Consider the following 23,026-nt stretch of genomic DNA (forward strand, 5'->3'; position numbering starts at 1 on the left):
GAATTGCTTATGAGCTTTTTGGTAGTCTTAAGCAGGCATATGTGGATGGCTCTAAAATACAGAAACAAAGAGACTAGCCTTAGAACAACTTTGTATATAATTGTTGTTAGGATTCTTAGGTTTAGTGTTAATGGAGTACTGAGTTACTTGCTTTCTACTGAAAGAGTGTTCGGGCAGTGTATTTAGAGTAGATCTATACATGTTAATACAGCAATTCTCTTTGTTTCTCTCCTTCCCTCCACATGCATTTTTTTACCCTTATTGCCCCTTTTTACTCCTCTTTGGTGCCAACCATAATGGCACTTTACTTCCATTCAGGATGTGGGCAGGCATATAAGCAGCTGTATCCAGAGCTGATAGCAAAATTGTTCTATAGATCAGCCATCGAAATGCATTTGAGTGGTACGATTGGCAGGTTCTGTCCTCGAGAGCAAGCACATCATCTCTGCAACAGGTTCAGCTGCCAGTCCTAGGAATCCAAGCTCATTCCCCAGCTCAGGCCAGTCAGTTGGCTACTTAAGAGATTCCAGTATGCCAAAAGAGCCTGCAGGTAGTATTCTTACTATTTTTTGACCCCATATACCCCTTTATTTATAAATTAAGACTACTCGAAGATATCCAAACATACACAACTTGAGTTAAATACGGTATTCTTTTCATACAAAGTTAATTTGGAGCTACCAGTGGAGAGTGAGGTTGAATATGTTAAAATGTGTCAAGTGTCAGGCTCATCCATACCTCACAGAAAATATTTGTAAAGAAAAAATACATAAATTTCACCATTTTTTAATATGTTTTTGTCAGGTTTACCTCGTGTATAGCCTTTTTTAACATCCTTAACGAGTTAAATGACTATGCAGGACAGCGAGAAGTAGTAGCAGAAGAAATGGCGCACAGAGTTTATGGTGAATTAATGAGATATGCTCATGATCTGAAAACTGAAAGAAAAATGGTAATTATTGTTTTCATCCAGCTATATAGTATATGAAATATTTTCACATAATTACTTTGCTTTTTAAAGTAATGTTCAGTATAAACTGATTTTCTATTTTAATTTCTTTTTTTATTTTAAAAACTGAAATGAATTTTAATACAGAAAATGACAGCATTTTGCAAATTTATCGCTCAAAGGGGTATCTCTATTTGAGGAAATCAGCGTGTTACACTTTGAGAGATGAAATGTTACAGCTTGTACACCAAAATTAAAAAATGAAATTAAATTAAAAAATGAAATGGTTACCAAGGTAATGCAGGTCAGGGGATCAAAGGTGAAGGGTCACACGTTATTAAAAAGAAATCCAAAAGGACGGCTGCATCATGATCTCTCATTAGTGTTCCACCGGTGCCTCTCTTTGGGTAAACTTGAACATTTCGGCAGACATTCAAGCAGGTTTTTCGGTAAAAAGATTTTTACATGACTACTATTGCTGTTCCCATGATCATCTTCTAGAGGTGGCACGGTGTTGAGAACACAGTAGGTGCTAGTTCCGCAGAATACACTTTAGGAAACGCTCTTCCGGCTTGTTTTCGGCAGCCATTTCCCCTCCGCGCGCCACATTCTCCTCCTACCTCGCGACCGGGACCACAAGCGTGTGCCTCGTACCGCCGCCCTATTTTAATTTCTTTTAGCTAAAATTATCTTAAGATACTCTTGCTAATTTGTGATCCTTTTGGATTTAAGACCAAGATTTTGGTAACCTACAGCCCATGGGCCAAATCTAGCTTACTGCCTGTTTTTCTTAGTTCCCATGAGCTAAGAATGGTTTGTATATTTTGGATAGTTGAAAAGAAAATCAAAAGACTATTTCATGGCATGTGAAAATTGTTTGAAATTCACATTTCAGTGACTGTAATTAAAGTTTTATTGAAACAGACCCACCCTTATTTACTTATGTATTTCCTGTGGCTGCTTTTGTATTATATCAGCAAAGTTGAGTATTTGTAACCGAGACCACATGGCTTGCAAAACTTAAGATATTTATATCTGACCCTTTATAGAAGACATTTGTCAACCCCTATTCAAGACAAATCATACATTTTTCTAGAGATTATATCTGTCTTAAAGGATATACTTAAAGTATTCAGATAATACTTATTAAATGCATTTTAGAGAGTTTTGCTTTACTAATAATCTCTTCCTAAGTGTTGATAAAATTACATAATTAGTACGTTGAAAAAATAAAGTGAAAAATAAAGGTTTTTTTGGATTTTTAGACTTTTAGTATTTAAATCTAATTTTTTGTTTGTTTTATTTGTTTTGTGGTTATGATCTTCAGCATCTTCAAGAGGGACGGAAAGCTCAACAGTACCTTGACATGTGCTGGAAACAGATGGATAATGTGAGTTACAGTGTTTTCATGCTTGTAAAGTTTTGTAGACTAGTTTAGCTTCAAATTCTCCTATGCTTCACATCTTTTGAGTTTAATATTTCTCGATGTATTTATAAATATTTAACATTGGTGTAAAGAATATGAGATCATTTTGTCATTTTTCTTTTTTTTTTCCCTATATGGCTTTATACTTGTACCAACTCCGTAATCTTCAGATAACTCTAAAAGCTTAGGAGTATACTTTTTTATTTTTGTAATAGTTACTATAAAATATTGATAGAAGGTAGGGGTAATGAGAGTATTAATAGTGCCTGGGTGGCTCAGTTGGTTAGGCGTCTGCGTTTGGCTTGGGTCATGATCCCAGGGTCCTGGGATTGAGCCCCACATCAGGCTCCCTGCTCAGCAGAAAGCCTGCTTCTCCCTCTCCCACTCCCCCTGCTTGTGTTCCCTCTTTCGCTGTCTCTCTCTCTGTCAAATAAATAAATAAAATCTTTAAAAAAAAAATAGTGATGTATCTCAGAAGACCATTTGACAGAAACTGAGGGGACCTAGATTCTAGTTCTGCCTTTTGTGATTTCTCTTGATTTCATCTTTATAGCATATGAAAAATGAAGACAGTGGACTAGATTATATGAAATGTTTCTTCCAGTTCAGTGATTCTGTAATAATGTAAATATTCCTAGTACTGGGCTCCTGGTCATAGACCGTTCAAATTGTAGGAAAGAAAATATTTGATAGTATTTATAGGTAAAATTATAAAAGTATAATAATTATTTACTATAAAAACTTTCCAAGGGTAGGGGCGCCTGGGTGACTCAGTTGGTTGAGTGGCTGACTCTTAATTTCAGCTCAAGTTGTGATCCTCAGGGTCCTAGAATCGAGCTGAGCGGGGAGCCTGCTTCAGAATTTCTCTCCCTCTCCCTCTGCTCCTCTCCTGCTCTCCCTCTCTCAAATAAAAAAATCTTTAAAAAAATCCCAGACTTCAAGGGTGCTTGCTAATGTGCTTTCTCTTAAATATACTGGCATACAGTCATTTGAAAAACAAGATGTCTACATAGAACATTGTCTGCTTTCCTTAAAATTCTCTACCACATGTTCTGTAGTATAAGATTAATATTCCTTTTGGGGGCACCTGGGTGGCTCAGTTGGTTGAGTGTCTGACTCTTGGTTTCAGCTCAGGTGCGTTGGGCTCCCCACTGAGTGCAGAGTTTGCTTCAGATTCTTTCTCCCTCTCCCTCCCCCTCTGCCCTTCCCTACTCTCACAGGCTCGCTCTCTCTAATACATAAATAAAATCTTAAAAAAATACATTCTTTTTGAACTCTCAGGTTAGTAAGCAGCTTATTCTTTACTCTTTTACTTGCATATTTTTATTATGGACACTGTATTCGAAAGGATTTTTTTCCATGTCAATTTAGTTTGTTAATTTAGTTTGGGAAACGGACTTTAAAGTTTAAGATTAGAAAAAACCTCATGTATATACGTGTTTTTGGCCTTTTTTTCTTTTTTTAAAAATCACATCAGAGCTTCAAATCACATTCTAAGAGTAAAGTCTTGCTATATAAATGTCACTGATACAAGATTCTAGGCAAATAGTGCTGATTGAGAATTCTTATATTAATAGTCCCTTTCATTTTCGTTTTCATTTTCATTCTAACTGGTTTTAACAGGACTTTTAGGAGTGTTTACATTTATTAAATTTTAATTTACCTTAACTAGCATTCTTAGTATCTGTCACCTAATGAGTGTGTATATATGTGTGTTTTCATATACACATAATAATAGACTCCTACACTTGTGAGTCACTGGTCCCTTTAAAAACTTGTGTTGGCACAAATTATTCCTGTTAATATGTGCTGACTTGCCTTTAGAACAGTTGGCAGTTACTAAGCAAAAGTTAGAGGGGTCATAAGAAAGAAGCATTGAAAAAAAATGTGGGAGTGATTTCTTTAAGTCTTTAACAATACCTTTAAAGATGAGTTCAGCTTAACTCATGTTTATTGAAAGCATCCTTGACATGTACTGAGTCCTGGTATAGAAGTGAACAGTGGGAAAAAAAAAGTGAATAGTGACATAGTCCTTGTTTTTGTGGAGCCTGCAGTCTAGTGAGGGAGACAGACAAATAAAATTTTTGTGGAATATGTAGAAATATGTGCAGGATCCCATTTCTTAGTTTTCTATCTTCCTGTTTAATCAAGAAAATGAAATTGCAAAATTCCTAACATTTTTGAAATAATTGAGAGGAGATTTAAAGAAGTGGGAGAGGCAGGCTGAATTAGTGACAGAGTATTGAAAATTGAGAAAAATAGTTTAAAAAGACAGTTATTAACCCCAGGATAATGAAAATAGGCCATACTGGCATTTAAGATGAGGGCAGAAGAGAGTAGCCTACAAAGATTTTGAAGGAATAGTGAGAGATTACCAAGATTAAAGTATCAAAGATGCTAGGTCTATCAGGCGGCTCAGGTAACAGAGCATGCAGATTTATAAGAACAGAGCTCAGAAATGGAGCAGTTTCAGAGTTGGTCAGTAGCTCAGTGATGTCACTAAAGCTGCTTCTCCTTTCTCTGTCCACTTTTTATGTCTTGACCATGTTGGCTTTTTCCTCAGGCTTGTCCCCTTATGGTCAACAGTCAACTTAAGCTGCCAAGCACCACATCCTCATTCAGCTGCATGCGGAAGCAGGAAAAAAGAGGGCATCTCTCTTCTAACTGTTCCTTTTTATCAGGGAGGGAAAACTTTCAGAAAATTCCCAGCAGACTTCCTAATGGGTGCCTTTGACAGGATTAGATTACTTGACCATGCTCCCGCTGTGGGGAGGCTGGTAAAGCAAGTATCAGCTATTTTCAGCCTTTACACTGGGAGGTGGGCTCTTCTAAGAAGGGGTGGGGGAGGTATGTCTGGTTCTAGCTATATGACAGTTTGAGCTAACTCAGAAACCTCTTGGCTACAAATACTTAGATATAATAGCTAAACTGTTTTTTATTGTATTTTTTAAGTTCTTAGAGCTGAGAGAAAGGGAGATCTGTAACTGCTGGAAATTAAGGGTAAACTAGAAGCCAGAGCAATAGGTATATGATACAGTGGCATTTGAAGAATGAAGGCAGAGGTATTGGAGTGTGGTGGTTTATTGGACCTTGCTAAGGGCTTAAGTTTTAATATACAGGGACAGAGATGATGTTTTAGCTCTATATGTTGTAGAGAGTTGGAACTGATACCCCTGTATAAAGTTTTGAACCTTCAAAGGACTAACCCTCTAGTAAAAGATGGACTATACGAACTCTGCCCACTGGTCAAGGAAGGCAGCAAAGAAACTTGTCTCTATCTGAAGGTCAAAGGAGGAGAGGTATCTTGTGAAAAATTTAAACCTTGACCCGGTAGTTAAGAGGTTTGGAACCCAAATTTGTCCCATTTATAATTTTGTAATCCCCAAGATAAGAAATTGACATCTAACTTGTTCTAATAAGGGGGTTAGGTACATAGAAAATGTTGACATCCTCTGCTTTCTTCTGAGCGATTCTGAGAATACAGGTAGCAAGGGATATGTTTTTCCAGGTAAGAAATTGAGGAGTCTCCTCTGGGGAATCTAACTAGCTTGAGAGAAAAGACTTACAGGTAACAATAGTAGGGTTTCTCCAAGGAAACTACCTGGCCATATTACCCTAGAGGAAGAGACAATAATCCTCAAGCCCCACGTGTGGAACTTTCAGTTGGCTTTTAAAATAAGAACAGATAGGCAAGGATCCTCATACATTTAGAGAAAACAACTAATGTAAATACTAAAGACCAAAACTAATATGGGGGTGGGGAGGGTAGCAGCTTTGAAGAAACAGTGAAAATAGCAAAAACAAGCAAAACATATGAAACACTATTAATATTGAAAGGGAATAGAGAAGATAACTACATCTGTGAAATAGGAATAAGATGCTGTCAAAGGAACACACAAAGAACTTTAGAATAGCAGAAATTAAAAACTCACTTAGAAAAAATAAAATTAAAGAAATCTCTAAAAGTAGAGCAGAATGATACAAGTTGAAAATACAAGAAAAGTAGAGGGTTCATCCTGTAGATTCATTTTCAGAATAATAAGCATTCTAAAAAAGAGAAAACATTGAAAATGGACAGACAAAATAATTTAAGAAAATTTTCCCAGAACAGAAAGACATGAGTTTCCAGATGGAAAGGATTTTCTAGGTGCTCCACACAGTGGACTCACAGCAAGACATACCTCCATGAAATTTCAGAACAGTTAGGAGAGAGAGAAGATCCTTACCAGCCTCCAGAGAGGAAAACAAAACAAACATGTTTTATGCAAAGGATCAGGAATCAGAATGGGATCAGGAAGCCAGAAGATAGTGGATTAGTTAGTACTTTTACATTTCTGAAGAAAGACAGTTTCAGACAGCATCATACCCAGCCAAATTTTATCAATTAAAAGTGATGGTAAAGGTATTTTCAGCCATGGAGATGTGAAAAGTTATCTCCCGCAAATCTTTTAGGAAGCTATTGCTAAATGTGTTCCAGCAAAATAAGGAAATGAACCAAGAAAGGGGAAGGTGTGGAACTGGGAAATACGAATTTCAAATCAAAGGGGAGGTGAAAGGAATCTCTGCGATGATGGTGAAGGGAATTTTTAAGGAAGCAGCTATGCAATAGGTCTAGTTTCTATAAGCAGTCCAAATTTCAATAGGTCAAAGCCTTTGGAAGAGATTTCATTAAGAAAATAAAATGGATAGAATTCTGAATATGTTTGAATTAACTGAGGAGAGATTTTTAAAGAACTGTGTACACTAGGGTGGAATTAGAAGAAAATACGTTGAAAACTAAGCAAAGGTAAAAAAAGAAATTAAGTCGAGGAATTAAAAAAAAGAAGTATGCCGGGAAGGAAATATGGTACATATCACATGGCTCTGTTGTGAATAGCTTTTACAAAGTCATAGTAATTTGAATTAAGTAAAAATTTTAAAGGCCTGGTTCTGGGCTAATGGTATTCCTGAGACTCCTGGAAGAAACAATATGAAGCCACTTTGGAGGGACATTTCCACATTCCACCACAAAAAAATGAAAACAAGCAAACACCAAAACCAAGCAGCCAAACAAACCTACAAAACCAAACACAAAACAGCAAACAAACCAAAAAAGTCCTGCTGAAGGTGAGCTTATAATAAAAAATTACCAAAAAATATGATTTTTTTCTTATTGGCAAACGATGAGGTATATTATAAATATTAGTCATGCCAATGTTTTTTTTCCTAGACAGTCTATAGTGTCTGATATTTAAGTCACATGGATTGATTGTAATACTAACATTTCTTTTCTAATTTAGAGAAATTTTATTTTTAGTGTGTAATTCTATACAATATATAGTGGCAGCATTTTAAATTTATTTTTTAATGAAAAATTAATTTATTTCTCAGTGTGATATTTTAATTTTTTAAACAGAGTAAAAAGAAATTTGAAAGAGAATGTAGAGAGGCAGAAAAGGCACAACAGAGTTATGAAAGATTGGATAATGATACTAATGCAACCAAGGCGGACGTTGAAAAGGTAAGAAACAATCCAAACTAACTTTGATATCAAAACATCATTACTTGCGTATGGAGGGTAGTTAAAATATTTGTATTGGTACTTTCCCCAAGAGAAAAACTATGTCTAAATCTAAAATATACAAATATTTGTGTACTTCAAATCACAGGTTAGTCTGAGAAAGTAGTTAATATGTGTTACTTTATTGTAATGCCTTAACTGCATTCAGAATGCGTAGGAAAGACATGATTGCTATTGAGAATGAGTTTCTATCCGATTCCAAAACAGAATAGAAAGTCTAAGGTAAGTTGATGGGGTGTGCAAGTGGGAGTTGGGTAGTGTGCTTCCCCAACTTGACACAAGGCAAAACAAGATCAGAGTGTCAGAGGTATGTGATGTTAGTTGTTTATGTGTTTGTTTCACTCATTCATTCATTTTGGGAAGCTGAACTCTCTTGTCACTAACTGATCTGGGTCAGGTGTTCTGTAACATAACTCTTTGTAGGATCAGTCCTGTAACTGCTGCTGCTTTGCTTTTCCTTCTCCCCTGCTGTATGCTCTTTATCTTAGAACATTTGACATAGTGATAGAGTTGACATGTTGGGATTTTGAAATACAATTGAACCCTACTCCACATTTTTGTATATACAAAGGCCCACCATTTGTATATTTTCAGTTTAGGATTTTATAATTCTCTATGCGATTAGAACAAGAAAAAAGTAAAAAGGAGGGGAGGAGTAATTTATTTTCTGCATTCCATTTTCTTTACCACTTAAAAGCTATAAAATTATATAAAATCCAGATTTTGCAAATACCTTAAAGGCCTTCTAGTATAACTTGTGAGGCTTTTATGTTTTTCTACCTGATTTTTAATGACTTTAAACCTCTAATGATAGTAAGTTCCATCTCGTTGGAAATAAACAGTCTTAAGGCAGTTTGTTCTTTTTTCCCCCCCAACTCTAACATTTCCTTACATTGATCTCACTCATCCCGCTGTTTAGTTTTAATTTCTTTGAGGTACCAGAAAAGTATCAAATCTGTATTTTCCTCATTATAGCTTTTCAGGTATTTGTAGCAGATTCTCTACCCTTAGATAAACCATTGTGTTTCTTTGTTCTATGTAGGAAATAGCTTCAAGTTACCTTTCATTATAAGTATTTTCCTTTGGATACCTATTAATTTGTCAATATCCCACATAAATTATGTTACTTCCAATGGGATGTGATAATCTAGCTATGGTCTTATCGGTCCTGAGTTTGATTACCTCCCTTGTTTTGAACACCAAATTTATGTTAATTATGGCCTAAATGTATATCGACTTTTTGGGCAATTACATTGTTTGGATGGACTCCCATTGAGTTTATGGTTAACCCAATGTTTTTTCACATATGGTGTGGTATGAGAACATGTGTCTCAGAACTTGTACTGTTGGTATTTTAAATGCATATGTACATCTCTATCAGTTACTAGACTTAACTCTGCTGTTTAGATTTTGGACACATAATGTGTGTCACATGTGATAACACAAATAATGTGTTATCATTATTTGATAAAAATGTGGACCACAACAGTTGGAAACGGCACTGTTTTATACATGGGAGACATCCTTGCTGGTTGACACTGGTTCCAACTCCTTTGACCAAACATTGATTGAATATATAATTTATGTACTAGACAACTTAAGGAACTCTTTAACCGGACTCTTCATTTAACTTATTTTTTCATTTTGTCCGTAAAGATATCTTTAGAGACTAATTAGACATTTTGAAATCCAGATATAACGTGTTTAACCTAACTTAAGAATTTTAATGTTTACAGTTTTTTATGCTCATTTATTTGTAGTCTCCTTACTTAGAAAATTTGGAAAACTTTGAGGATTTGCTTTAGGAACTATAGAGTAGAGGAATTCTGTTGTAAGTGACCAGGGAGGGAAGGGAACATAGTTTCAACTGAGCAACTACTGATAAAAGTTAAAAAAAAAAAAAAAGGTGAAGAGGGAGCAAGCTAGTTACTGATCTTCCTTAAGAAAAGGAAGGCAGTTGCACAGCATACATATACCATACCACTCCTGAACTGTACACTTAGAAATGATTAAGATGGTCAGTTTTATGTTAGTGTATTGTGTGTTTTACCACAATTAAACATTTAAAAGATTTTTTAATGCAATGTTAAAAAAGAGAGAGAGAAGGCAGTTAGTATGAAGCCCACAGTACGCCAGAGGAGAATTCAGTTGTATTAGCTTTCTAGCCTTATACTTCTACATACCCTGTGGAACCTTTGCCCTAGGCTTTGGGAATCACAGCCAGTGACTTTAGAACAGGAGCGGTTTCTCCTGACAGAACCATTGTGGGTAAGGAATAATTTAGAATACTATATTCCATCATAGTTTGTGGGAGCAGGGAGAAAGGGGGAAGAAATAAATGAATGTGTACTTAAGGTCCCAGGTTGGAACTTCAAATGTATTTTTCTGTAGAAATATTTTGGGCTGTGGTGTTTAGTTTCCGTAGCACTTAAGTATTGTAATCTTCAAGTACACTGTGGATTAAATGCATTTTTGTGGGCTTATTTGGTATCTTGGCTACCATGTAATTCCATAGGTCAGTTTGTTTCTGAGTTCGGAATAACTGACTTGTGGACCTCCTGTTAGAAGGTTAGAGACTACATTTGCAGAAAGGGGAATTAAAATATTGAAGTTTATTCACAATGTGCTTTACAATTTCAAAAGCACTGTCGTATAACATGATTTATTCCTTGGAACACTGAAAAATTGAGGTCAGTTCTTATTTTGTTTTTTTCTTATTACTTTAGAACAATTGAGAAATTTATTTAGATTCTCTTTCATTAAATCTAGAATTAATGATTTTACATTAAGTTTGTATTCTAACATTCTTATCAGTGTAGATGATGCTAACCTGACTCAGTCAAAAAGCATTTCTATAAGACCTTGAGATGAACGGAACTGTATTCTAAATAAACATTTTTTAAAGTACTTCTGGTTTTGTATAGAGCTGGAAATTATTGTTGAGTATTACTTTATCCAATATTAACATTTTTATCATTATTTGGTTTCACTCTGGTTCTAGTTGGATATAAGTGGATTATGTTTAAAGGAATGTTTCACTACTAACTTTAACTATCTAAAATATTTCTGTACTGATTTTCCCTTCTGATTAAGAGCATCCTATTTCAAGTCAAGCCATAATGTCATTTATTTAATTTTAAAAAGTCTGGATTTGGTAAGCAGAAACTTTATTTGAACAGATTGTTGCAAGGGGGAGGACTGTTGTAGTAAGAGAAAGAGAATGTTGCAAAGGAGAGTGCTCTGGCCAGAAGATCTGCAAGCATCTCCTTAAATTTTAAATGATACTAATAGTTAGAAAAAGTCTGGTTTTAGTGTAACTTTTAGAGAAGTGAATTAGCTGTAATTTTTTCGTTGTTATTTTTGTTGGTAATGATTTGGACCAATTTGTCTCTAGGCCAAACAGCAGTTGAATCTGCGTACACATATGGCTGATGAAAATAAAAATGAATATGCGGCACAGTTACAGAACTTTAATGGAGAACAACACAAACATTTCTACGTAGTGATTCCTCAGATTTACAAGGTAAAGTTTAGGTATATGAAATTAATGTAGTTTTAGAGTTGGAAGAACTATTCTTTAAATGTAAAACTTGAATTTCAGGAATCAACCAGCATGTTTCTAGATTTACTAGTCATCAGAATTAGTGATACGAACTTCCTTTATGATTATAGATTTGAAAAGTAAATTTTTCCTAACTTTGAAATCACAAATTTTCCTATAGATTTATTATTAGTGTAATAAACAGTTCACTAAAACAATGACATTTTCTGGATAAAGTTTAATACCATGTCACTGAGCATTAGGACATGGGGAATTCACTGGAATTGTACATTGTAATCTGCTTGACAAGAATTGGGATGTAGCTTTTTGACACTATACCAGAATCATTGGCATTACTCCATGTAGCAGAAATAAATCTTATGAAATGTATTTATTAGCCCGGTTTTTACCTGCTTGTCTTCCTAGCTGCCAGATCATAAATGTAATTCAGGCCATAAGTTTGCTTACAAATCCCATCCATTATCACTTGATGATAAACAGTTGCCAAACAGCCTGAGATAAAAACCCAGAATTTACATGATGGTTAAGTTATTTACTACTTATTCTAGAAAGACAAGAAATTAGAGAAAACATTTTAGGTGAAATGGAGTTCTAAGTAGTTTCTGGGAGAGCAGAGCTTATATGGAAAGAGTTGTGAGCCCAAATACATTTTCTTTTTCTTTTTCTTTTTAAGCAAATTAGCAGTACAAAGGGAGCATAGTTTGAGGTGGTGGCCTAGAGTGGGTATCGTATTCCAGTCATTTAATCCAGAGTATCTAGCCTGCCAGTCCTCACTCTGGGTGGGTGCTTTTCTAGGCTCTCCAGCTAAGCCTTCATGTTCTAGGGAGATCTTAACTTGGGAGATCAACCACTTTCTGTGTTTGGGGGGGGGTTGATCCTTTTGTTTGGACCTTGCTATGGAGCAGTCTTGCCATTTTGTAATGCTGGGAGCAGTTCCTTTGTGAAAATGTGGGTGTCAAACCCCCAGGCTTCGGGAAGTAATTAGAGAGGAAAAACTGGTATGAAGGCTATGGGAGTTTGGGGATTTGAACAGTGTAGCTACTTCCTAGGAGGAGGAAAGGCTTAGTAGTATTGGCAAATATTAAGTGTCAAAAATGCCATTAAGTTACTGGCTTCACTTGTCACAGTATAATTCTTAGTGGCATATGTTAGTGAATTTTTGAATTGTGGGAATTCCATTATATGTACCATTTTCACCATATAGCTTCCTGTTTTTCATCTTGTGTCCCCAATCCTTTAACAGTCACTCTGAGCTGTAGATTGACTGGTAGGTCTGAGTACCTGTTGGTATTCAGTCAGCTGTGGATCCTTAGTCCAGCCAGATCTTACCAAAGTAGTCTGAACTAACTTAAGGGCTTAGAAGTCTTTAGATTTATATATGTTATAGACCAGTTGCTTTAAAGGGGTAGGGGGGAAGGCATCAGAATTCTCTTTTCAAGTGCAGCTTTTCCTGGACACGTAGACAACTGCTCTGACTGAAGAATGAAAGGTGGAGGTGGTGAGGGGTAGGGAGCTGGTAGCCTGTTAGGGGGTGCCTTTAGAATACTTGAAAACCAGTGTCACTTGGTTTTAAGATGGGCTAAAAGGCTGGATTTTTTTTTCTCTTGTTGTATGACAAGTCTCAAGTTTTAAGTATTGTAAGTCTGTAGCACTGAAAAGGTATTAACAACAGTGTAACTATTTCTGTAGAATCCTTAATTTGGAGGCAGGTTTTGCTTCAGCATGAAAAGAAAATTCAGTATTCCCTTTTTAAAAAAATTTCTGATTATTAGCAACTACAAGAAATGGATGAACGAAGGACTATTAAACTCAGTGAGTGTTACAGAGGATTTGCAGACTCAGAACGCAAAGTTATTCCTATCATTTCAAAATGTTTGGAAGGAATGATTCTCGCCGCAAAATCAGTTGATGAAAGAAGAGTAAGTGCTATATAATTACATTTGAATAAATGTATTTGGTTTACGTATGCAGCTGGAGTTGGTGAAATGAATTGGGAAAGGGGTGAAGTAGTTGATGAATAGCTGATTCTAAATTATATTCTGTAGAAGTCTGGCAGTAGATTGGATTCCTTTGGGCTTTTTTTTTTTTTTTTTAAGATTTTATTTATTTATTTGACAGAGAGAGACACAGCGAGAGAGGGAACACAAGCAGGGGGAGTGGGAGAGGGAGAAACAGGCTTCCCACGGAGCAGGGAGCCCGATGCGGGGCTCGATCCCAGGACCCTGGGACCGTGACCTGAGCTGAAGGCAGATGCTCAACGATTGAGCCACCCCGGCGCCCCTGCTTTGGGCTTTAAAGACCATTCTAAACACTAAAATTCTAGTTGTTCTGAAGGAAAAAAGTTCTAATCCTTCTCCTCCCCTCACTAAATTTTCAGTTCTGTTCCAAGAGTATAACATAACCTGTGAACTGTGGGTTACAAACTGTATTATATTCTTACTCTCGTGAAAGTTAAGAGAAAGATCTAGAGTTACTGTAAGAATTGCTTTTAATATATGACTTGACACTTGAAGCATGGGTAGTGTATGGAATAATGGCCCATGGGAAAAAGGAAGAAGGGCGTCATGAGTAGAAGGAACAGCATAGCCCTGCTCCCCTTGAGGAAGAATATCCAGTCACATTCTGTCTTGATTAAGGTCTAGTAAGACTCTGGTACCTGGTCATTTTTCAGTAAATGTTGATAGAGTGACCAGAACGGATGGTTGGCAGAAACGGAGATTATGAGGAAAGAACAAGAGAAGAGAACCAGTGTTTGGGGAGTACCAAATATTTACCATATATTTTAGTCTTCATAGCAAGTTGGTATTAATTAGCATCCTTCCTGTAATAACACATAGAATTCTAACTTAAATTTTAAAAATAAAAGGATTTTTGGGGTGCCTGCATGGCTCAATTGGTTAAGTGTCAGACTGTTGGTTTCGCTCAAGGCTCAGGTCATGATCTTGGGGTCCTGGGATCAAGCCCCGGACCCCTGGCTCTGTGCATAGTGGGGAGTCTGCTTGAAGATTCTCTTCCTCTGCCCCTCCCCCCACTCACCAGCTTCCCCCCCGCAAAATAAATAAATCTTTAAAAAAAAATAAAAGGACTTTTGGGTTCTTTAATTGGGAATTCAGAAATCACATTTATATTTCAGTATGGCTGGATGCAAGATTACAAATATAGTTATGTCCCTTCTCCTTTCTCATTCTTACCCTTTAGTGAGTGATTGGTAGGGGTGGCATTAAGGACAAAACTGAGCTGTGACTTACGGATAACTTTTGACTGAATGACAGGCAAAATGCACAATTAACAGAAATAGGCAATAAAAAAGTAGCTAGGGGTTGGGTTGGGAGGAGTTTGTAGAGATAAAGTATTCTGTTTGAAAATAATGAGCTTAAGGTGTCAGTAGCTAACGTTGGAATAGTGGTAGGTATGTCCAAAGACAATATACAGTAGTTAAGTGAGTTTTAAAGTTTTAGGGAAATCATACTGAACTTTTAATTTTTTAAGTTGCCTTTTGTATTTAATACTGTGTGTGAGATCTTTCTCTTTTGCTTGGTTAACATTCCCGAGTATGTGTTTAAGATATTTTGTTTATCCTTTCCCCTTTTGGATGAATGAAAGCGTTTGTACTTGTTTCTTACTCTCTTTTACAATTAGGTGTCTTTTCCCCTGTTCCAAAGATCATCTTTGGAGATATCCTGTAAGCAAAAAGACCTTTTCTTTTGAAACTTCTTAGAATTTCTACATGAGAATAACCTCTTCTTGTATTCCTTTCATCAGTTAGATCTTACTTATCCTTGTCCTCAGATGAATTTCAGTGGGTTGAAGCTATGAAATAAAAACATTCATGAATATTACAAATTAATAATGGGTTAATTTGGTTATAAATTAGTATCTTTATTGGGATTAAAATATTTAAGGTTTATTACTAATCCACAGGGACAAATTATTCACTTTAAACCTTTAATGATAACTATAGGATTATTTCCTTTAAATATTTGTATTCTTGAATAAAGTTTTAAAAGCTGATGGTATTAAAAATAAATGAAATGGTTTTAAAAACATGTTTCATATGTGTAGGACTCTCAAATGGTAGTAGACTCCTTCAAGTCTGGATTTGAACCTCCAGGAGACTTCCCATTTGAAGATTACAGTCAGCATATTTATAGAACCATTTCTGATGGGACTATCAGTGCATCCAAACAGGAAAGTGGGAAGACGGATGCCAAAACCACAGTAGGAAAGGCCAAGGGCAAGTTGTGGCTCTTTGGAAAAAAGCCAAAGGTAAAAGTCATAAAATTCTTCTATGCTAATAATTTTGTTTTAGTGTGTCATTTAAATCAATGTAGGTGTTGATTGGATAATGGCTTACTATTAATAGAGAATAAGCATTTTTATTTGAATGATTCAGTTAACTTTTCACTTATTAGAAACTGTTTTGTATGTTAATAGTAAAAATTATTTCTGGATTTAACATTTGAACACCACTTGATAAGTAAAAATATTAAATAGTTGTTAATATCTCTTGCATTGTATGCTTTTGCAATTTCACTTGTTTGTAGTTTCCAATCAGAATTTCTAAGGAATCATTATGATCTAACTATAAGACCACTAAAATTGCAGTTTCTCTATTAGAATGAATGGTTGACCATAGCAATAATAAATGTCACATTAGGTCTTACAGGTTATACCAATAAGGTTATTTTTATCATTCATGTGAATATTTAATGGGAAGGGCTCAATGTTTGTGGTTATTTGAAGTTTAAAAAGTCTCTAGTTTACTAAAAGATCCTCACTCTTGTTGGAATCCTTTTTTTGATGTGTTGTATATGTTAGATAAGTCTAGCTCAGCAGATGAGCAAATGGAAAAGATGAGTGCTTAATCTTAACCAATTTAGTGATTAACAGTGTCTATCTAGTTTGAGAATAGATATGTACTTTTAATCTGATATGCTCTATTAAAGTACACATTGTAATTCATTTTTCTGCGCTTGACATAAGAATGTAGATAAATTTAACTCAAATTATAATATACCTATAAATATCTTTAGACGTGCACTTAGAATTAACTCAAGCATTATTCATGCTTTTAATAATATTTTCCAGGCGAAGAGTTGAGAGGTGAGACTTTTAAAGTAGATAGGAGAGCTTAGAAAAACAAGGACTACTCAGTTTTTTTAAAAAAATGAGGTGTAATGAAGATAAAATAGAAACAGTCTGAGAGAAAAACCACAAACGTAATGAAATTTGTCTATTTGTGATAATCAGTTGCAATTTTAATATTTTAGTAGACATTACCTGTTTAGATAACTTTACCTGTAGCTGCCACCTTTATCTCTGACAAGTACAGGTTAAGTATAACCAGTTAGGTAGTGCTAATATTCTAGAAACCAGAAGAGAATTTTTTTATGTAGGTCATATTGCTCTCTCTAACATTATAATTTGTGTACTCTATATTTTTAATGTCAGCTTGTAAAAAGTGATCAAATGAAATGGTGCATTTTTAAAAGTAAATTTGACTTTTAAAATGACAGTTTTGGCAAAACTATGTTAATTCTCTTATTTTTATAGAAAACTTTGAGATTTATTTTGTGAAAAGTGTGTTGCCAAAAATAGAATTTTCATTTAGGAAAAAACTATGCACATTTGGCTTATTGATTCCTTTCTTTATTTCCATATTAGCCACAGTCCCCACCCTTAACCCCTACTAGTTTATTCACATCCAGTACTCCTAATGGGTCCCAGTTTCTCACATTCTCCATTGAGCCCGTGCATTATTGTATGAATGAAATAAAAACAGGGAAGCCCAGAATTCCTTCTTTCAGAAGCCTCAAAAGAGGGGTAAGTTTAATAATGGGTTAAAATGCATGATGGCCTATTGTGTGTGTAGTGTGGCTTTAATACTCTCCACCCTCATTATAAGGCTCTCTCCTGTAAATACGTAGATTAAAAACACCACAGAATTAAGTATAGATGCCCTCAAGTTAAAAATAACTCCTCTTTATAACATTTGAAATGCTCAACCATAAAAGAATGGTATTATAAAGAGGGTGCTGGGTACAATCATATTAGCTATTTTTTTTGTTTATGTGAAATCATATGTCCACCATTGTCTTGTAATGTATTTACATTTTTAAGACTTTCAGTAATTTGTCACTGGAGTTACTCATGTAATAATTTGTCACTAATAATGACTTCTGCCAATTTATATTTTGTTGCCAATAAAAAAAATCAAGTTCAATTTTAATTGCCCTACTTTTAGAAGTAAAAAAACAGTTTCCAGTAGTTAAAGAATTAAAGATAGGCATGTTAAATATCAGGATTGTAGATCAAAGTAAGATAATACATCAGTAGGTATTTTGTAAATTAAAAAGCCTATAAAATACTAGATATTGAGTAATGTTTACATGGAATTTGTGTTCTTGAACTAAAACAAAAGTATTTTTTATCAGAATTTTTCCTTTTAAAAAAAAATTGGCCAGCCTTTGATGTTTACTTAAAACTAAAGATATTCTCTGCAAATGAAAAATTTTAGAATAGTAAAAAGCAAATATTAAACCATTTTTTAGCAACAGCTGATTATACTACTGATAAATATTAGCGTTATTCCATTATGTTAGTAAAATTAATTTCTCTTATGTTTGAATTTAAGGTTGTGCTTGTAATATTCATAGCTCATAATTTAGATATATTTATGAAACTTGAGCATTTGTTTGGACATATGAAAAACAGGTTTGAAAGCTCACAGGTGAGAACTCGAGTCTATCAGTGCCATAAAAAATCTCATCATTAATGGTGGTATACTGTAGTTGGGCTCACTGTTGTTCTTGCTGCTCACTCTTCCCGCACTGTCCCTCCTCCTCCCTCCCTGTCGTCCTTCCTTCTTTTTCATGCCTTCTCTTTCCTTCTCTGTCTAGCCTGTCTGGTTTTATTACATTTTGTAGCCTTTTCTACAAATTGCTTTAGTTGAGTTTCTCTTTTCGCCACATGTAGAACAAGATATATTTGTTTAGGGCAAGATTACATTATTCTCTGCATTTTCATTAAAACAATATGACAAACCAAAGTGATGTCAGTAATGCAGCAGACATGTTCTAGTGTATGGTGTCTCTTTTTGGACTTCCTTTTTTCCTATAATGTCATGAACATTTTTACATCCATCTTACCTAATTCTGTGTGAATGATAATATAGGAAATTAATGATATTCTGAAAAGTCGCTAGAAATAAGTCTGTATTATATTTACAAGCACTTATAGGTACCTGTGTTCATTTTTAAAAGCCCTTAACACTTGTTTGAAGGACTTTTAAGAAATCATATTTGGGATTTCTGTTGCTTGAATTATGAGGGTAGAATTCTCATCTTTATTCTCGATGATTTAGACTTAATTAAATACTATGTGCTACATAAATCATGAAAAATTACTATTTATAGCTATAGTTTTGTAATTGTGTATGTATCTTACACACTGAGTCTACCAGACCCAGTTACAGTAATCTACACGGTAAAGTTACAGAGAGATGAAATAAATGTAGTTCTGTGAAAAAAAGTTAAGTTAAAACTGTGAGCCCTGGAGAGAGAATTTTAAATATGTGACATCTTCATTCTTACTGAGTAAGTTTATAGGTGAAATTTTATAAACTGTAGAACTTAAAAGTATCTGCTTAGTCATTATTTGTCTTATTTACACTTACTGCTTTAATTTTAAACATTAGTTGTTCGGGGGCGGGGGGCAGTTCCAGAAGGCCAAAGTCTTCCTCCTCTTGTTATTAGTTATCATACCAAAGGAAAAAAGTAATATGCAAGGTAGAAAATATGACAGATAAATTGATGATAGGGGATTAGAGGAAAGAGCAGAAAAGCACGTTTATTACAACCTTGGCTTTGAGAAATTTTTCATTTTGATTGGTATTTGGTAGTTTATCAGATTCTATTTCAGAATTAACCTGTAGAGATATTTTTCTGCCACTGAAGAATTTTCTCAATGTAGGAAAATCCAAAAAGAAGAGAAGGTTTAAGAGGCCAGATTTTTTTTAAAACATGGATTTACAAGTCAGTCCGTTAAGCTTACAAAATAAGTCTTAAGGTTTCTTAAAGCTGATGAGTTGTACTGTTCAGATCAGAAACTCTTGCTTTGAACTATGTTTGCTACATTGTTTTCCTAAATACCTACTTTTGGCTTTTCTAAGAAGTTATAATTTCTTTTTCTTTCCTTTTTTTTTTTTTTTAAAGAAACCTAGTATGTATAGTTCCTAATATTTTTAAGGATATGAGAAATGTTATATTGGGCTGATGTTTTTGACCAGTAGACTTTACTGAGGGCTGGTGGTGTATAATTTCCTTCTGTGACATCAGGATCTAACCATTAAGGGGTATTTGGTGCACACCTAAAATTAACTACTTCATACAGAAACAAATAATTTTACTCTATAACTGTTTCATTTGAGATTCTGCGTAATTCTTTTTTGGGGGAAAGATTTATCTAGCAATAGTAAGTCCATGTTTTCTGTCTAAATTATTCATGGTCTGAAAAACCAGGAGTCATATTTGTAAGCTTTTATTTGTTCAGAATACAGTTATCAGGATTTTCCTGTCTTTAAATGAAATACATCTAATAATTGTAATTGCTTGATTTCCTGTTTAGTTCCTTTGTGTATTTATTAAGGTGTGGGGGTATGTGAAATATTCTAGTTATAGGTACGTGATAATTGTTTATGAGAGTCAGATATTTATGCATTGAACATGAATTACTTAAAAAATATTTTAATATATTTCTAATATTTTTACAAAGAACTTGAGTTTTTTGTATCCCCAAATCTACCGTTATTGAACTATAAATTAATTTTCTAATTGGAAACTAGATTAAAAACTGAAACATTTGATACTTCAGTTATAATCATCTTAATGTTTTCTTTAAAATATAGAAACTGGAAAATAATTTTTATTTCACTTAGAAATTTAGCTGGGGAAAATTATAAAAGATAAATTCAAATACTTCACATATTTTGTTTCTTGTGCTCTGTATAATTTTGTATTAGGAACATTAAAGAAGATCGTGAATATCTTTTAAAAATTTAATCCTTTTAATCTTTTTATCAGGAATTTTGTGATACCAAAATAAGTTGTGGTTTTGTTCCCTGAAACTACTGACAGTCTAAAGAATGTTAAGCTTAATTTGGAAAGATAATGGATAGTAAATGTCATCTTTCTTATCATCATAACCATCAATATATATAGCTAATTCATTGGAGATAAGGGGTAGATATTTTTGTCAGTTATTTATTAAAGTTCAAATTTTTTATGTGAAATTCTACCTGACATCCCCCCCACCTTCTCTAAAACATCACGATTTAGAAAATAGGAAAAAATAAGTTTTAGAGGTTGCAAACCAAACACAGTGAATGTGAAGATTAACTTTGTAAAGCTGTATTGCATATTATGGGTCTCAAGGGGTGTGTCTGTGTGTGCGTGTGTGTGCATAAGTGTGCACATGTGTGCACACATGTGTTTACTGGGGATGCTTGATAGATGCGATGTCAGTTGCAGAGCCCTGCTAACCCACGTAATGTGGGTTATATATACTAGTGGTATATATACTGTATGAGAGCACTCTGGCTATGTCATTTCATATTTTCAGAAAGAAATTTTATCCAGTTTTCTAAAAATTGGCATTATATTTTTAGTGTTGCTTATTGAGCATATGGATTTCAGAATAAAATTTGAAAAATAGAAGCTCTTTCTTCAAAACAACATTCACCCCATATAGTTGTGTCTATTAGGAAATACATATGGGAAACTTGGATCTGTGTGACTCGTTTATTATTTTGATAATGTAATTTTCTTAAAAAAAAAAAAACAACAAAAACCTTAAAACTAAAGTAGAAATGTTACCTTTATCTACCCTTGACATATTTAAATTCAAAATAGTATTTTGAACTATAAAAATTCCTGTGATGGTGTTTTGTTTAATGCATTGGGAAGAGCCTTTCATTTTTTAATACTTCATATAAGATTTCTTTTAAATGGCTCATATTAGATCTTTATATTCAGCTCTTCAAATATTAGTATTTTGAGAATAAAGAGCTAAGTGAATCCACTTAAGGAAAAAATTATCTTTTAAAGAAAATAAATGCTTACTGATCAAATGATTTCTATTTACTTTTGAGTTTTAGTTGCATTTAGAAAATATCTGCCCATTATCATCAGTGTATTTTTTTTTTTGCAAGTAATTTATTTTCCCCAAAATGTGCTTAAAATTGTTTTTCTGGCATAATTGTTTGGATTGTGAAATGTTCATGATTTATTTTAATACTGTAAAAAAAAAAGTATAAGTTATTGCATCTTCTGTATTATGATTTCATGTGAATAATTTACCATTTCTTTCTGTTTTCCATTGAACTATTCAGTGGTCGGTGAAGATGGTAAGCCTTATGTGCTGATCTATATACTGTGCCAACATTAAATAATTTCAAAACATTGTGTTTTTTTTTAATTCAAAATAAGTGGTAAGGTACAACCCCACATTTTCACCTTGTATGCGTCTTTTCTTTTTATAATTTATTCCATAGTCCAATATATGCCAGTACTTCTTGATGTCATAAAATTAAAAAATAATGTGATTAACTGTAATCAACCCATTAAGTTCTTAAATGTTACTGAGTGGAGTCTTTGTCATGTTACAGAGCATAAAATTATAGTTAATCATTATTTTTAAAAGTTACATGATAGAACAAAAGTTCCTATTTTTACAGAAGGAAAATTAAAAGTGATTTTTCTTAACATCTTTTAAAAAGATTGTATAAATTTTTATTCGTAGTTTACCACAAGAATCATTAGATTTTCAAAACAGAAAGAAAATTTCCTACTAATTTCATTAGAGAGTCAGTGCTTTCTTCTTCTGTACTACTGAATGGGAATAAAAGCACATATAACCTAAATATTTGTGTGTGTGTGTGTGTGTGTGTGTGTGTGTGTACATGCACGCGTTGTATGTGTGTGATGGTCCTTTATACATTTCAACACATTAATGGAACTACATTGTGAAGGCCTAACCCCCAAATCTTTGGGTGCTTGCATAGTTTCTTATTTTTGGAAAATAGACCACTCTCTTTCAGACCACTTTTTTCAGACTTGCAGCCTAGCCTTTTAGAAATTAATTCCCTTGTAGTAGGAAAAGTTGTTAAATGCCTCAGAGGTCTTTATATCCATAGGAAGTAGAGTGTTTAGTTCTCATAATCTGTAAAAGAGCAGGTTATAATGTCAAAATGGGATATCAGAAATGCCTAGGTATCCACTGTTAATAAATTTGAAAACAAGGTTTAATTAGGGATAAGTGGAAATCTGGAAGGTTTACTTATAGATAATTATGAGTTTATTGTAATACTACCAAAAAGCACATTGAAATATATTTCTTTACTTCAATAAATCATTTTTCAGAATTTTAAGTATTTTTAAAAATATAAATTATGAAGTTTTGTCTTTGGCACATATATAATAGTTTTCAAAACCTGTACCTGAAATTAGATTAAATCTGACAACTTACATTAGT

The 23,026-nt window shown here is 34.0% G+C and overlaps 1 protein-coding gene and 1 pseudogene across 4 annotated transcripts in view; one reads left to right on the forward strand and one right to left on the reverse strand.

Annotated features, from left to right (window-relative positions):
* The window catches only part of FNBP1L (formin binding protein 1 like), a 98,210-nt gene that overhangs the window by 63,122 nt on the left and 12,062 nt on the right, over positions 1-23,026 (forward strand). For 3 of the 4 annotated variants that reach the window (XM_027611929.2, XM_027611928.1, XM_027611934.1), the window contains exons 4-9: positions 805-952; positions 2,277-2,339; positions 7,771-7,875; positions 11,330-11,458; positions 13,270-13,416; positions 15,560-15,763. In XM_027611929.2, coding sequence (XP_027467730.1) covers positions 805-952; positions 2,277-2,339; positions 7,771-7,875; positions 11,330-11,458; positions 13,270-13,416; positions 15,560-15,763 — 796 coding nt within the window. Of the gene's footprint in view, positions 1-804; positions 953-2,276; positions 2,340-7,770; positions 7,876-11,329; positions 11,459-13,269; positions 13,417-15,559; positions 15,764-17,161; positions 17,321-21,884; positions 21,900-23,026 lie in introns of all 4 variants that reach the window. The other variant, XM_027611941.1, reaches the window with a different exon arrangement.
* Positions 1,107-1,558, reverse strand: LOC113932656 (annotated as a pseudogene).

This window comes from Zalophus californianus, chromosome 4, assembly GCF_009762305.2.
Source record: "Zalophus californianus isolate mZalCal1 chromosome 4, mZalCal1.pri.v2, whole genome shotgun sequence".
Taxonomy (NCBI): domain Eukaryota; kingdom Metazoa; phylum Chordata; class Mammalia; order Carnivora; family Otariidae; genus Zalophus; species Zalophus californianus.